Source organism: Vicugna pacos, chromosome 7 (genome assembly GCF_048564905.1).
Source record: "Vicugna pacos chromosome 7, VicPac4, whole genome shotgun sequence".
NCBI lineage: Eukaryota > Metazoa > Chordata > Mammalia > Artiodactyla > Camelidae > Vicugna > Vicugna pacos.
In genome coordinates this window covers 83,831,311-83,845,319 of record NC_132993.1, presented here as the reverse complement: position 1 = coordinate 83,845,319, position 14,009 = coordinate 83,831,311, and the positions used below count along the sequence as shown (strand labels likewise).

The window sequence follows — 14,009 nt, the reverse complement described above, 5'->3', positions numbered from 1 at the left end:
GGTGACGCCGAGTTTGCACACTCCCCAGAATGCACATGCAGACGCTGCAAAAACTTGATTTTTTCTATTGTTTGGCTTTGAGATTATCGTTAATAAGAACTATACAACTTGTGACAGACTACTATCCTGAGATTAAACAATGACAAACAGTTACGCCCCACTGAGGGCTTCTATACACAAGCAGGCTGGCTAACTGGCAGTAAGCGTTCACCATCACACACCTGGAAAATGCCGGTCCCAGGGCCACCCAGACCTCCAGCTGTTCTCCATCTCTAAACGGTGCTGTCCTGATACTGACTCAACCGTCTCTCCTCACATCTGTCAGTTTTGCAATTCGTCCTTCAGGCTCACCCACACCTTTTCCTTAAGACTCTTCCTGTTCGGCGACACCGCCTCTTTGCCCATCATGATATTCTGCAAGGCAGGCTTCCCCACCAGTGTGGTGACCATAAAAGCAAACCCTTCTCTGCATAGCTCTGGCGCTCACAGCTTGTGAGAAAGCACACCTGTAAGCGGGACCGTCTCACTACTGCTGCTCCTTCAAAGTCCATCCAGAATATTTTGTTAAATTCCAGAAACGTGAGGTCTGCGATGTGCCTGGGGCTGTGGGTCCGTCCTGGACCGTCTGGCCTCAGGGCTGCCCCTGGCCAGTCCCCGCGGCCTTACCTTCTTCCCCTCAGTGTCCCCGCAGTAAAACTGCTCAGCTTTGGTCTTGCCCATCACCACGGGATCGGCGGCCTCGAGGTGGGACGGGTTCGCCACCAGCGACAGGGTGATGTTCCTGTCGGTCACGCGGTTGATCCGCCGGTGATACATGCCCAGGTGGTACTTCACGTCTCCAGAACCCTGACAGCACAAACAGCGAGTCTTCATTCCGGGCTGGGAGATGTTTACTCCTCCTGCGCTACCTCTACTCCCAGAACCCCCATTCCTGGAAAGATGGGAAGGCTTTTCCCAGAGCGGCTCCCACCTGTGCCCCTCAGTCAGAGGGGCACAGGCCCACCCCCGGCAGGGAGGACTGTGGGGGCCAGACCTCTGATCTCACTCTTCTCCGAGAGGTTGGCCACTGGCCACCTTCTTCATGAATGGTATGGAAAATTCCAGGCCTTGGTAAGTCTTTCTCGAGAAGTGGAGCCAGGGTCTGGTGTGGGTTGGGGCTATGCTCTCAGTTTCTAAAAGAAATCAGTGTCTCACCTCGTCAGCTGCCTCCAGCTTTGAGTCGAACTGACAGAAAATCTGTTCCAGCTCCTTTCTGATGACATTTGCAAGCACGTTCAGCCGCCCCCTGGGACACACCGGGGTGGGCAGGGCTGAGAGCTGTGCCTTGCCCGGGCAGCAGGCAACGCTGTCTCCCCCCTACCTCCTCCCCTGAGGGACAGGCAGCGCCTCAGTCTGCAGTCCAAGAGGTGCTGGGACCAGAGCGGACACTCAGCCTCTGCCCGCCCAGCACCGAAGGCCACGAAAGGGTGGGAGGAAGAGACAGAAAGCAGGAGAAATGCTGCCAGCCTTGGTGAATGCTCCACCCTCTGCCTCCACTGCCCACTCCAAGCCGAGGTCTCTGTTCCGTGTCACTGAGCGGCCTTCCCTCTAGGTTAACCTCTGTCAGTTGTGTTCCCGACAAGGGCAAAAGGCCAAAATGCCTGTCTGAAAGCACTTACGGCCATTTCGCATGACAGTGACTGCTGAGTGAGGGAGATGCTCCCGGGATGCTCACCCTGGGCACCGGGCGAGCCTGGCTCCCTGCTTTCCCACTGCCCCACCCCCGGTCTCTGGATGCGCGAAGGGCGGCCAGGTACCTGTGCGGCATCCCCATGATCACGTAGTCCACTCCGTTCTCACTTGACTTGTCGATGATGGTCTTGAGGGCAGGAATCAGCACCTCGCAGCCTTCCAGACCAAAGCGCTTCTCAGATGACCACTTCCGCTGCAGGAACTCCTCAAACCTGGACGGGAACCAAGCCAGCCTGAAGACCCATGTCACCGGAGCCAACTTTGCTCTCCTGGGCCTGTGGCCACACCTGAAACCCATCCACCCCAGTCAACGGGACCAGCGCTGCCCATACCTGGTGGACCGCACCAGCCTGGCCAGCAGGGTCCGCTTCTCCTCGTTGGTGAACTGCATGATCCCGGGCGTCTCAAATTTCTGCCGGATCCACTGGCACTGCTCCAGGTCGTTGATGAACATGAACTCCACCCCAATGTGCTGGCAGTACGCCATCTGTTTTACACACACACACACAACACAGAGACAATCAAGGGGATGCTCACCTGGTATGGTATGTGACTGCCCACTCAGCCAGAAGGCTGGGAGGAACAGGCGACCTCCCTTTCAAGTGCAACAGAGCCAGCTGTGACCCGGGGCAGAGATCGAGCGTGGCACCAGCCCTCTCACTCTGAACCCGGCCATGAAATGCTTCCTCCACGTTGCACAGAGCCCACCAGGCAGGGAGGGGGATGGTGAGGACCTCTGGGCCACGGCAAGCTCCCTTCGTGGCCAGAGGCCAGACGCACCAGCCAGAGGACTGGGAAGCTCCTGGGGAAGGCAGCTTCTCTGACCTCCAGGCCAGGCTGTGCCCAGAACTGTGAGAAAGAAAGGCCCTGTGCGGCTGGTGGATACCACAGCTCAGTGGCCACTTAAGATTCGCAGGGTTTGAAATTTGAAACTCTTCTTTTAATAACTGACTTCTCTGGGGGAAAGTCAGGTCCTCTGGAAGCAGGACTGCATATATTATAAAAGAAAGGGTCCCGGACAGAGTAGGCACTTCCCATGACACCACTCTCCAATCACAGCTGGGAAGGTGGCCACGTGTCCCGTCGAAAGCCTAGGGTGACCTGGGCAATGTGCGGGCCAGGTCTGCGCCGGCAGAAGCCTGGGTTTGGGCAGGGCTCAGTGGGAAAGGAATTCAGAGTGAGAGAGGGAACAGGGAGGTCGAGGAGAATGGAGCGTCAGGAAGGCAGCTCTCCAGAAACCCCTCCTGGGGACTGTGCCGGGCAGCCTTCTGCAGGGGCTCACAGCCTTGCTGAGCCAAGTGACCAACACTCCTCTCCCTCCTCCACCTGCCAGCCGTCCTGGGGTCAGAATAAGGGGCCAACAGCAAAGCCTGAATCAGCACTGGAGTTAAAGAAGGAAATGCCCTGGCGTGGTAATCCATTTCAGAGCCCCCCAAGATGCCTTCAAACGTCTTTGCAGCAGCCATGCTGACCCAGCACTCAGAGTGCCAGGTTCTGCGTGGCAGTTGTCTGTGACCCCCTTTGGTTTTCACAACAGATACGGAAACGGGCTGGCACAATGCAGGGTGAGGATGTGCCCGGGGTCCTGGCGGCGAGCCCAGACCTGACACCAGGTCTCTGTTCTCTTACTCCCACCTTCCAGAGCAGGTGTGGGTATCTCGGCATGTCTGCTCCGTGATAATGAAACATTTACCTCAACTCAAAATAATGGCGAACCACAATACTCTGGATATCATCTTAGGCAAGAGGAGGAAAATCTTGCTTAGGGCCAAAAAGAGAAAACGGAGCTGGGAAAGACCTTGTTGTTTAAGGCATTTTCATTAGCCCCTAACCACCCTTCCCTGACGACACCACATGTGATAAACTGGATGCACAAGAAGCGCAGGGATGGAGTGTGTTGGTCTGTCTCCCGACTTCAGAGCCAGCACTGGTCACCACTTCTGCCTGAGCTTGACGGTGCCCTGATCTATTGATCTGCAGAAAAAGGTGTACTTTTGGACAAACACATTTGAGAAAACGTGGCCTGGCCACAGTGGCTGTTAACATGAGCCTTCAACCTTCCATCAGCTTAAGAAAGGACACGTCCTCCTTTATGATTGGATTACCATATTCTGTTGATTCTTATTTTGTGGTTGGCTTTGTTCCTTTAATAACTGTGTAAGTTTAAAAAGCTAAAGCTCTAATCTGTTCTTAGAAACAATGATCAGTACGTAAATAAACTAAAAAAAAGTGTAGCATATTGTATATATGTATTTACATGCAATACAATGTGTATGTGCAGTCGAACTGCAATAACTCTACCTAATAAAACTGAAAAAGGAAAAAAAAAAAGGACATTTCTTCCCTGGGAACAAAGTCTGAGCTGTAAGCCTAGCAGAGAGGAGAGGGAGAGGATGGGGGAGTGGGGAGGGGAAGGGAGAGGGGGAGGGGAGGGGAAGGGAGAGGAGGAAGGGAAAAGGGGAAGGGGCAGGGGAGGGGGAGAAGGGGGAGGGGAAAGCAGAGGGAGGGGGGAGGGGGCTGCCTCCTCATCTTCCCACAGGGAGGTAGGAGAATGCAGCCCATGCTCCTTATGCCTGACAGGGGCAGTATTTCCATTACTGAACAACTAAAAGCTCAAACAAAACTATTTGGTCAAAACCTCTAGAAATCAGTTATGTCTCCATCATTATCAGTGTGAATTTAGCTATTAACTTGGACGCACAGTTACTGGGTCCCTGGATCGTGTTCTGTTTTTCCTGTTCTTGGCTCAGTCCCCAGGAGAAAAGGGCAGGAAGGTTTAGGTGCAGATTCCTGGCTGCGCTCTCTAGCAAGCCAAGTGCTAGAAAGCCAAGAAGTTGCACTAGGTCTAAGTTTTTCAAAGAGCTGCAACTTGAGCCTTATGTCACGGGACCAAGAACATACCTTAAGTTAAGCCAGATCATACCAGCTATCGTATCATGTGTAAATACACCTAATGTACCATCTTTAGGTAAATTTAAACAAATATCTGTAAACCGTGAGAACAGGGTAGTCTACCGCTGGGACAAGCCAAAATGGGAGGCTCTCTTGGAAGAGCTCCGGACACGGGGCTCTCTGGGGACAGGGGGCGCTGTGGCCAGGACCCCTGGAGTCCAGGCCAACTGTCCCACAAGAGTCCGATTCCTGGGCTCCGGCATCGGCCTGGCTGAAATGAGAGTCACGCAGGGCTCTCTGCCCCCTTCAAACGCTGGGATCAGGACAACCTGGGACTCAAGCAGCTGCCTGCAAACACAGCTGTGACTCTAAATCTCTGAGCGATTTGTAAAAACGCACATTTCCAGCCTCCAACACCAGAACTGACTCAGCTGGTCATGGGTGGGCCAGGAACCTCCCCAGGGGTCCCTATTCAAGCTGGCTTGGAAACCACTTTATTTATTTATTGTTTTATTTATTTAATGCTTTAGGACACATTTTTTTTTAAGCCTTAAAAGCAAATTCTGCTTTTTTTTTTAATGGTTGACTGTAAAACTAAAAAAATGGATTTTCATCAACAAAGTAGCAAAAAAGTTTCCTTTCCCTTACATTAAAAGATATATATGGGGGGAAGGGTATAGCTCAATTGGTAGAGCGCATGCTCAGTACTCAAGAGGTCCCGGGTTCAATCCCCAGTATCTCCTCCAAGCGGAAATCAATGAAGAAACCTAATTACCTGCCCCTTAAAATATACACACAAGACAAGACACATGTTGCTTTCACGTGAAAAAAAAAAAATAGGAGCAAGAAAAAAAAGGACCTAGTGTGCAGGCCTCGTGCCAGCACAAGTCTTTAGCAAGCCCACTAGAGTTTTCTAAAAACGGCTGGTGTCTTCTTACCTCCAGGCGCCGGATGATCTCCCGCAGAGGAAGGGCCGACTCCTGCCCCCCGATGAATGTGGTGGTGGGCAGGTGGAAGACCTTGTCCAGGTCAGACTCGTCCAGGCCGTAGAACCCTGCGGGGGGGAGGAGAGACGGGCACAGCCACACAGGGGCCACAGTTTATGGAAAGGGGAAGGGACTCCCCAGGGGAGAAAAAAGAGAAGAGAAAAATCATAAAAACCTCTGATATATATATATGAAAATTAATACTATTTGACAGCCAGAAAACACAAACTTTAGCAACAAACAGAAGCTGAGTATATTACTGGCATCATAGGTAAATGAGAGTAAAATTCAGATTATGCATATATTAGTCCAGTGCACCAATTATTCATAACTTGGAGAAAAATGTATTTCAAGGTCCCAAAGACACAGATCAGTTTAGGTTTGAAAAAAGCACTGGGTAAGTCAATCAGAAAGCGAATGAAAAATTGTTAAGGAGAGAATTCAAGTAGAAAATGAGAAGTTGGATTAGAACAGGTCATATATGTCTTAATGGCGACAGCATGTCTGTATGGTGAGTGACGAAGCCAGGAGACTGAGAAGTGAGGGACAGTCACCAAGAAGTTGAGTGGCCTGTGGGAGAACTGCCGGGCAGCAGAGCAGAGGATCCCCCAGCCGCCCTCGGACCACGGATGGCACCCTTCTCCTGGAAGAACTCCACACCGCACAGAAAGCCGCATTCTCCAGACAGCAATCGGCAGTCACAGACCCGATTCTCACCGTCCCCAGTCCAACACTGACGGAGTTACTGCCTAATCGCTGAGTAACCGACTGCCACTGACCGACTGTCACCAACTAATCACTGCTACTGAGCACTGCCTCTGTGCAAGGTGCCTCCTCATCTGAAAGCCTATTTCAAATCGATCGACACGTGACGGAAGGGCTCTTTTTCGGGCATTACATGCTGGTTTCGTGTTGCAATAATTATCAAAAGGGGGAGAGATTTGGAGGGAAACTGTCAGGTGACACTGCAGGTTAGGCTCCCCTCTGCTCTGAAACAAAATATCGGCTGGAGTGAGGCAAGGTGCCGCTTGGGATCCCATCACACCAACATCCCAGACGCCAGGATGAAAAGTGAAACTCGAAACATGCACCCACAGTCTCTAACGCCTGACTCTGCAAGATGAGACGTTCTCCCATTTCTTGGCCTAATTAAGTGTAAGTAAGATGTAACGGTCCAGTATGGGACCCAAGCAATTGCTCGCAAACACAGCTGTGTATCTGGATCTCTGGGAGATTTGTGAAAAAGCACATTTCCAGGCTCCAACACCAGAATTGACTCAACCAGTCACGGGTGGGCCAGGACCCTCCCCAGGGGTCCCTATTCACGCTGGCTTGGGAACCTTGGCCTTAATTTATCTAATGCTTTAGGACATATTTTTTAAAGTCTACGTTTCCCAACCTTTTTTATTAAAACTGATTTTTTTTTTCACCTGGGCGGTGGTGATGGTTAAGTTATGCACCTGTTTCCTGGGGCTGTTCTAACAAGAATGAGGATGGGCCATCACGTGGGCCTGGTAAAGGCATGGCTCTGGCCATTCACAGCCCAGCTTCTGGTGTTTATGGAGGAAAACCAAAGGTACTTGGCGGGGCATTTTTCCTAGTGGAAACACTAAGCAGGGGGTACTCAGCACCAGGGAACTCCAGTCCTGGGAACTGGAGCATCCCAAGAGCGCACGGTCTGTTGGGAACATTTTGATCGTGGAGTTAACCGATGAGGTGTGTTACCCCAGAGGAGAAAACAGCCTGCTGTGATCTTTTAGCATGAAGAGCCCTTGGCCTCACCACATGTGCGATTCTTCACTTCCACCACCCTGAACGGACCATTGGTGGGCTGAACTACTGAATTTCAAAACTGCCAACCTTGCTTCTGAGTTGTCTGGTCACTTGAGACATTAAATCTACAGACGTCTGCTTCTGAGAAGGCAGTGTAGATGTATTCCCACTGATACCTCAACAAAATGAAACTAAACCCCCCCAGAAATTGTATATAAAACAAACACAGGACGATGTGAAAAGGTGGAGAAAAAGGCCAACCAGCCAGGGAGGTCCCTGGGTTTCCTTTTGGGCTCCCAGAACCCACACTTGGAGCAAAAAATCCAGAAATTTCTACAACTGTACACCAAAATAGCCCAAACAAAAGCTGCTCTGTTTAAAGGGTCAGGAGAAGGGCAGCCTAGCAGGACAGGAGACTTTTAGACCATAACTGCTCTATTCCACCCAAACACATAGAAGACACTGCAGCCCCACAAACACCTTTGTTAGGCTGTAACTCTGACCTCTGACCCCACTCAAGGTTTCAGAGAAGGCCCAAGAGGGATCCCAAACTTTCACAACCCCAACATCAACAGAGAACTTGGGGGCCCAGGACATCGTCCATCCCCACCTGGGAGTAACTAGGTGGGCCCCTCCCTACCAGAGCAGTGTTCAGAGAAGCTCCACCATAAAGATTTAAATAAGATCCCAAATCTCACAATACCCAAAATGTCCTGGTTTACATATATATAAAGGATCACTCATAACAAGAACCAGGAATACGTCAGATTGAATGAGGAAAGATAATCAATAGACACTAACACCAAAATGACACAGATGTCAGAATTATCTGACTACAATTCTCAAGGAGCCATTATCAAATGGTTTCAGTGAGCACTTAGAACATGGCAGAGACAAATGAAAAAAAAAAATTAAGTCTCAGCAAAGAAACAGAGTCTCTGCCAAAAATGAAGATACAAAGAATAACCAAACAGGAAATTTTGAAACTGCAAAATGTAATAACCCCAATTAAAACTCAGTAGATGGGCTCAATGGCATCATCAGGGGACAGAGGATCAATGAACTTTAAGACAGAACAACAGAAATGAACCATTCTGAAGAATACAGAGAAAACAGACTGGGAAAAAAATTCAAGAAAGTCTTGAGGACATGTGATGCTACAATAAAAGATTTCACATTTGTGTTGATCAATCCCAGACGGACAAGAGAAAGAGGGAGGCTGAAAACTTCCCAAATATGGCAGAACGACTTAACTCACAGATTCAAGCTCAGGGAACTCACAGAATCCAAAGAAATCCACATCAAAACATGTCACAATTAAACCTCTGAATTTAAAGACAGAAAAAAAAAATCTTGAAAGCAGTTAGAGCAAAGTGACACCCTGTCTAGGGGGCAAAACAACTGGAACAACAGTGGATTTCTCATCAGAAGCCACGGAGGCAAGAAGGAAGTGGCGCCACACTCACCAGAGCTGAAAGAAAAGAACTGTCTCCCCAGAATCCTATGTACAGTGATAATATCCTGAAGGAATGAAGGAGAAATCAAGGCATTTTCAGATGAAGGGAACTAAGAGAGCCTGTCACCCTAAATGAATGGCTAAAGGAAGTTCTCTGAACAGAAAGGAAATGAGATCAGAAGGAATCTTGACAGAAGGAAGAAAGACCATGGAAATAAAAAATAAAGGTAAATAAAACAGACTTTCCTTTTCTTCTTGAGTCTTCTAAATTATGTCTGATGACTGAAGCAAAATTATCACACTGTCTGATGTGTTTCTAAACATATGTAGAGAAAATATTTAAGGCTATTGTATATTTTAAATGGAGAAGGTGAAAGGATGTAAAGGGAGGTATGCACTCTTCACTTGAACTGGTAAAATGATGACACCAGTAGACTGTGATGTTATGTACATAATGTCATATCTAAAAAAATCACTAACAAGGCTAAAAACCACTAAAAACAAAGAGGTATGATCAAAAAGACTACATACAAATAAAAATGGAATTTTTAAGTACAGGCTTAAAAACTCACACAAGTCAGGAAAAAGAAAGCAGAAAAATGAAAAAAAGGACAAACAGAAAATGAAAAATAAAATGGTAGACTTAAGCTCTAAAATATCAAAAATTACATTAAATATAAATGATCTAAATATACCACATAGAAGACACAGATTGATGGAGTGGCTTGAAAAAACAGGACCCAACCATATGCTTGTCTATAAGATTTAGGCAGACAAAGTAAAAGGACGGCAGATGTATCATATAAACACAATCAAACAAAAGCAGGAGTAGCTATACTATCATCAAATAAAGTAGACATCACAGCAAAGAAAATTACTAGAGACAGAAACACTGCACGGTGATAAAAAGGTCAATCCACCCAGAAGACGTAGCAATCCTCAATGTGTATGCCCCAAACAACAGAGATGCACAACATATGAACCCAACTGAGGACTGAAAAGAGAAATAGACAAACCTGCAGTTTGTCTGGAGACTTCAAAACCCTTCACTCAATAATTGATTAAATAAGTGGATAGAAAATTAGCAAGGATGTAGAAGGACTCAACAACCTACAGGATGGAATGGACATTTATAGAACACGTCACCCAACAACAGCGGAATACACATTCCTTCCATATGCCAAGACAGATAATACACCAGGCCACAAAGACCTCAACAAATTCAGCAGAAATGAAATTATATGGAGTGCATTCTCCAACCACAATGGAATCAAACTAGAAATCAATAGAAGAAAGGTAAAAGAAAAATCTTCAGATTCTTGGAAACAAAACACAACCTTCCTAATAATCCATGGGTCAAAGAGGAAATAATAAGGGATACCAAAAAATACACTGAGCTGAATGGAAATGAAAACACAACATGTCAAAGTATGTGGGAGAGATAAAGCTGTTCTGAGAAGGAATTTTACAGCAGTAAATGCAAACATTAGGAAAGAGGAAAAGGCTCTAATCAGTAATCTAAGATCACATCACAAGAAAAAGAAGAAGAAGAAGAAAAAAACCCAATCCCACAAAGAAAATAGAAGTAAAGAAATAATAAAGAGTAGAAATCAATGAAATTGAAAACTGCAAAACAACAGAGAAAAATCAATGAAACAGGCAGCTGTTGCTTTGGAAAGATCAGTAACATTGACAAACTTCTAACAGGACTAACAAAGAAAAAGAGAAGATACCAAAAACCAGTATCAGGAATGGGGCATTAATACAGACTTGGCAGATATCAAAAAGACACTAAAGGTGATGGGGAGGGTATACATCAAGTGGTAGAGTGCATGCTTAGCATGCACAAGGTCCTGGGTTCAATCCCTTGTACTTCCTCTAAAAATAAATAAACCTAATTACCTCCTTCCCCACAAGAGAAAAAAAAAGATACTAAAGGAAACTATGAACAACTTTTTACAAATAAACTTCACAACACAGATGAAATGAACCATTTCTAGAACAACACAAACTGCTGTTACCCATCCAATATGAAACAGATAATCTGAACAGCTCTATGACTATTAAGGAAATTGAATTCATAAATAAAAAGCTTCTGAAAAAGAAATTTCTAAACCTGATGGTTTTGCTGGGGAATTCTACTGAATGTTTAAAGAAGAATTAATACCAATTCTGCACAATCTCTTTCAGAAAACAGAATAGGAAGACAACTTTTCAACTTATTTTATGAAGCTAGACACCCTGATATCAAGAGCAGATAAGGACAGAAAAAAAAATTACAGACCAATATCCTTCATGAATATAGATGCAAAAAAAAAAAAAAGATGTAACAACATGAAAAAAGAATTCTATACCACGACCAACTCAGGTTTATTCCAGTAATATAAGTTTGGTTCAATATTTGAAAATCAATCAATATAATCCACTAGATTATCAGGTTAAAAAAGAAAAATCATACAATTGTATCAATAGATTAGAAAAAGTATCTGACAAAATTTAACACCTTTTCATAACAAAAACTATCAAAAAATAAGTAGATGGGAACTTCCTCAACTTGATAAAGAGCATCTATAAACATCCACAGCTGTATTGTACTTGGTGGTAAGAGACTGCATGTTCTCTCCCTAAGATCAGGAACAACATAAAGATGTGCATTCTCATGACTTTTATTCCACTTAGTGCTGGAAGATCCAGCCAAAGTAATTGGGCAAGAAAAGGAAATAAAAGGCACACAGACTGGAAAGGAAGAAACAATTGTTCCTATTTTCAGATGAGATGACTGTCTACCCAAAAAATCCTAAAGAATCTACCAAAAAAAAGTTCTAGAAAAAGTGGGCTCAGCAAGGTCACAATACGAACACAAAAATCAACTGTATTCCTAGATATTAGTAACGAACATATGGACACTAAAATTTATTTTAAAAAGGAAATACTTACATGTAAATCTAACAAAACATGTATAAAACTTGTATGCTGAAGACTACAAAAAGCTGATGAAAGAAATCAAAGAAGAGTTAAATACACGAGAGACATACTATGTTCATGGATTGGAAGGCAACAGAGTAAAGATGTCAATTCTCCCCAGAATGATCTGTAGGTTTAACACAATTTCCACCACTATGTCAGCAAGAGTTTTTATAAACATAGACATGCTTATTTTAAAATTTGTATGGAAAAAGACAGGTCCCAGAATAGGCAAGGCAATTCTGAAAAAGGAAAATAAAGTTCAGGAGCTACAGTAATCAAGACAGTGTGGTACTGGTGGAAAGACACATACCTTAAAGGAAAGAACAGGAAACCCAGATACAGATCCACTGAATAAGTCCAACTGACTTTTGATAAAAGTGCAAAAGCAAGTCAGTGAAAGAAGGATAAACTTTTCAGTTAATGATGCTGGAGTGATTTGACATCCATAGTCCACAAAGAAACAAACCTTGATCTAAACTTCATATCTTATGCAGAAATGAACCCAATAGGGATCACAGATGTAAATGTAAAATGCAAAACTAGAAAACCTTTAGAAAACTACAGAGGAGAAAATCTTCAGGATATAGAGCTAAGAAAAGAGTTCTTAGATTTGATACTAAAAACATGACCCATAAAGGGAAAAATGATACACTGGACTTCATCAGAATTTAAAACTTTTGCTCTGTAAAAGACCTGTTAGTCAAAGAATGAAATACACAGGTCTGTCAATGAATGTATGGTGGGATACCTATGGCAAGGAATGCCACTCAGCAATAAAAAGGAAAAAAAAAAAACTAGTGTTAGAAAATCATGCTGATTGAAAAATGCCAATCCCAAAACACTGCATTCTGTGATCTGCATCACATTCTTGAAATGACAAAATTATAGAAACAGAGAACAGAACAGTAGTTGCCAGGGGTCAAACATAGGGGTGGGATGGAGAGGGAGGGAGTGTGGCTACAGAGGGGCAGCAGGAATGACCCCTGGAGTGATGGAGATGTCTGTGGCTTGACCGCTGTCAGTGTCAGCATCCTGGTGTGATGCACTATGCTTTACAAGATGTCCCTGCTAGGGGCACTGGCTGAAAGGCATATGAGGATTTCTCTGTTATCTGTCACAATTGCATATGAATCTATGATTATCTCAAAATAAAAAATGTCATCAAAACTAGAGTCTTACAGATATTATGAGTAAGTTGATGGAAAAAGAGAACTTCTGAGTGATGCCTGGCATGGAAGGAAGACTGGCTCCTGGGGTGAGTGACAGCAGGCAGATGACCCCCACCCCAGCACCCCACTCTGGATTCTTCAAAGGTGCTCTGCCCAGAACCAAGGGTCATTAAGGATTCCTTACTTCATTAAGTAACTTTTTATCAATACTTCAGTTGTCCTTCAAACATGGAAGCTCAAATGGGAAATCTTGTCAAAAATGCCCAGGAAGCAGAATCTGAAAGAATCCAGAGTCCGGTCAAAGGCACAGTGCAGAACGTGGAGGAAAGGATGAGCCAACATGCAGAATGTGGTGTGGCCTTGGGTCCCTGCTGGGTACAGCAGGAGCTAGAGACAGCCCATACCAAAGACGGAAGCCCAGCGAAGCGGCGGTGAGACACGTGTGAAGGTGAAAATGCTCTTTAGGACACCGAATGGACAGAAACAAAAATGACACTGCAAGTAGCTCTACCTGTTGGATTAACAGCTAAATGACGGGGAAAAAACATATTTCAAAACAATGAACAAACTTCAGAACATTGGACAGAGTTGTGTCAACTTTCCCCAAGTTGCATGCTAGGGAAAGTTGCACATCCAGTTCAAATGAAGTCCTTAGCTCCAGAAAAAGTGAAAGGCTCATTATTTTCATACCTCCTACTGTTAGCATTCGAAGTCGTTCCTTGAAAACTGCAAGATCTGAGAGGCAGAGTGGGGTAGCATGGGTGAGCGCAGAGGGAAAAAGACAGGTGAGAGTTAGTTAAAAAAAAAAAAAAAAGAAACCAGAACACCCAAAACCCTACACCATTACCGCAGTAACGGGTGGCACAGACACTGTCACACAGACACAGACATTGAAGGAGAACGGGGTGGGTTACGTGATCTGCATGGAGCTACTTTGGTAAACATGGAAACTGTCCATGAACAGCTGGAGTAAGGTGATCAGAAGGAGGGAAAGGCCTCTCTCTGAAGCTGAGAAGCCATCGGGGGGCGGTGGCT

General features: G+C 45.4%; 1 protein-coding gene across 4 annotated transcripts in view; it reads right to left on the bottom strand.

The window, feature by feature from the left end:
* The window catches only part of OGDH (oxoglutarate dehydrogenase), a 72,907-nt gene that overhangs the window by 22,599 nt on the left and 36,299 nt on the right, over positions 1 to 14,009 (bottom strand). For 2 of the 4 annotated variants that reach the window (XM_072965279.1, XM_072965278.1), the window contains exons 5-10: positions 13,665 to 13,709; positions 5,562 to 5,677; positions 2,064 to 2,218; positions 1,797 to 1,943; positions 1,195 to 1,285; positions 667 to 846 (exon numbers count right to left, since the gene is read on the bottom strand). In XM_072965279.1, coding sequence (XP_072821380.1) covers positions 667 to 846; positions 1,195 to 1,285; positions 1,797 to 1,943; positions 2,064 to 2,218; positions 5,562 to 5,677; positions 13,665 to 13,709 — 734 coding nt within the window. The remainder of the gene's footprint in view (positions 1 to 666; positions 847 to 1,194; positions 1,286 to 1,796; positions 1,944 to 2,063; positions 2,219 to 5,561; positions 5,678 to 13,664; positions 13,710 to 14,009) is intronic. The other 2 variants (XM_072965281.1, XM_072965280.1) reach the window with 1 other exon arrangement.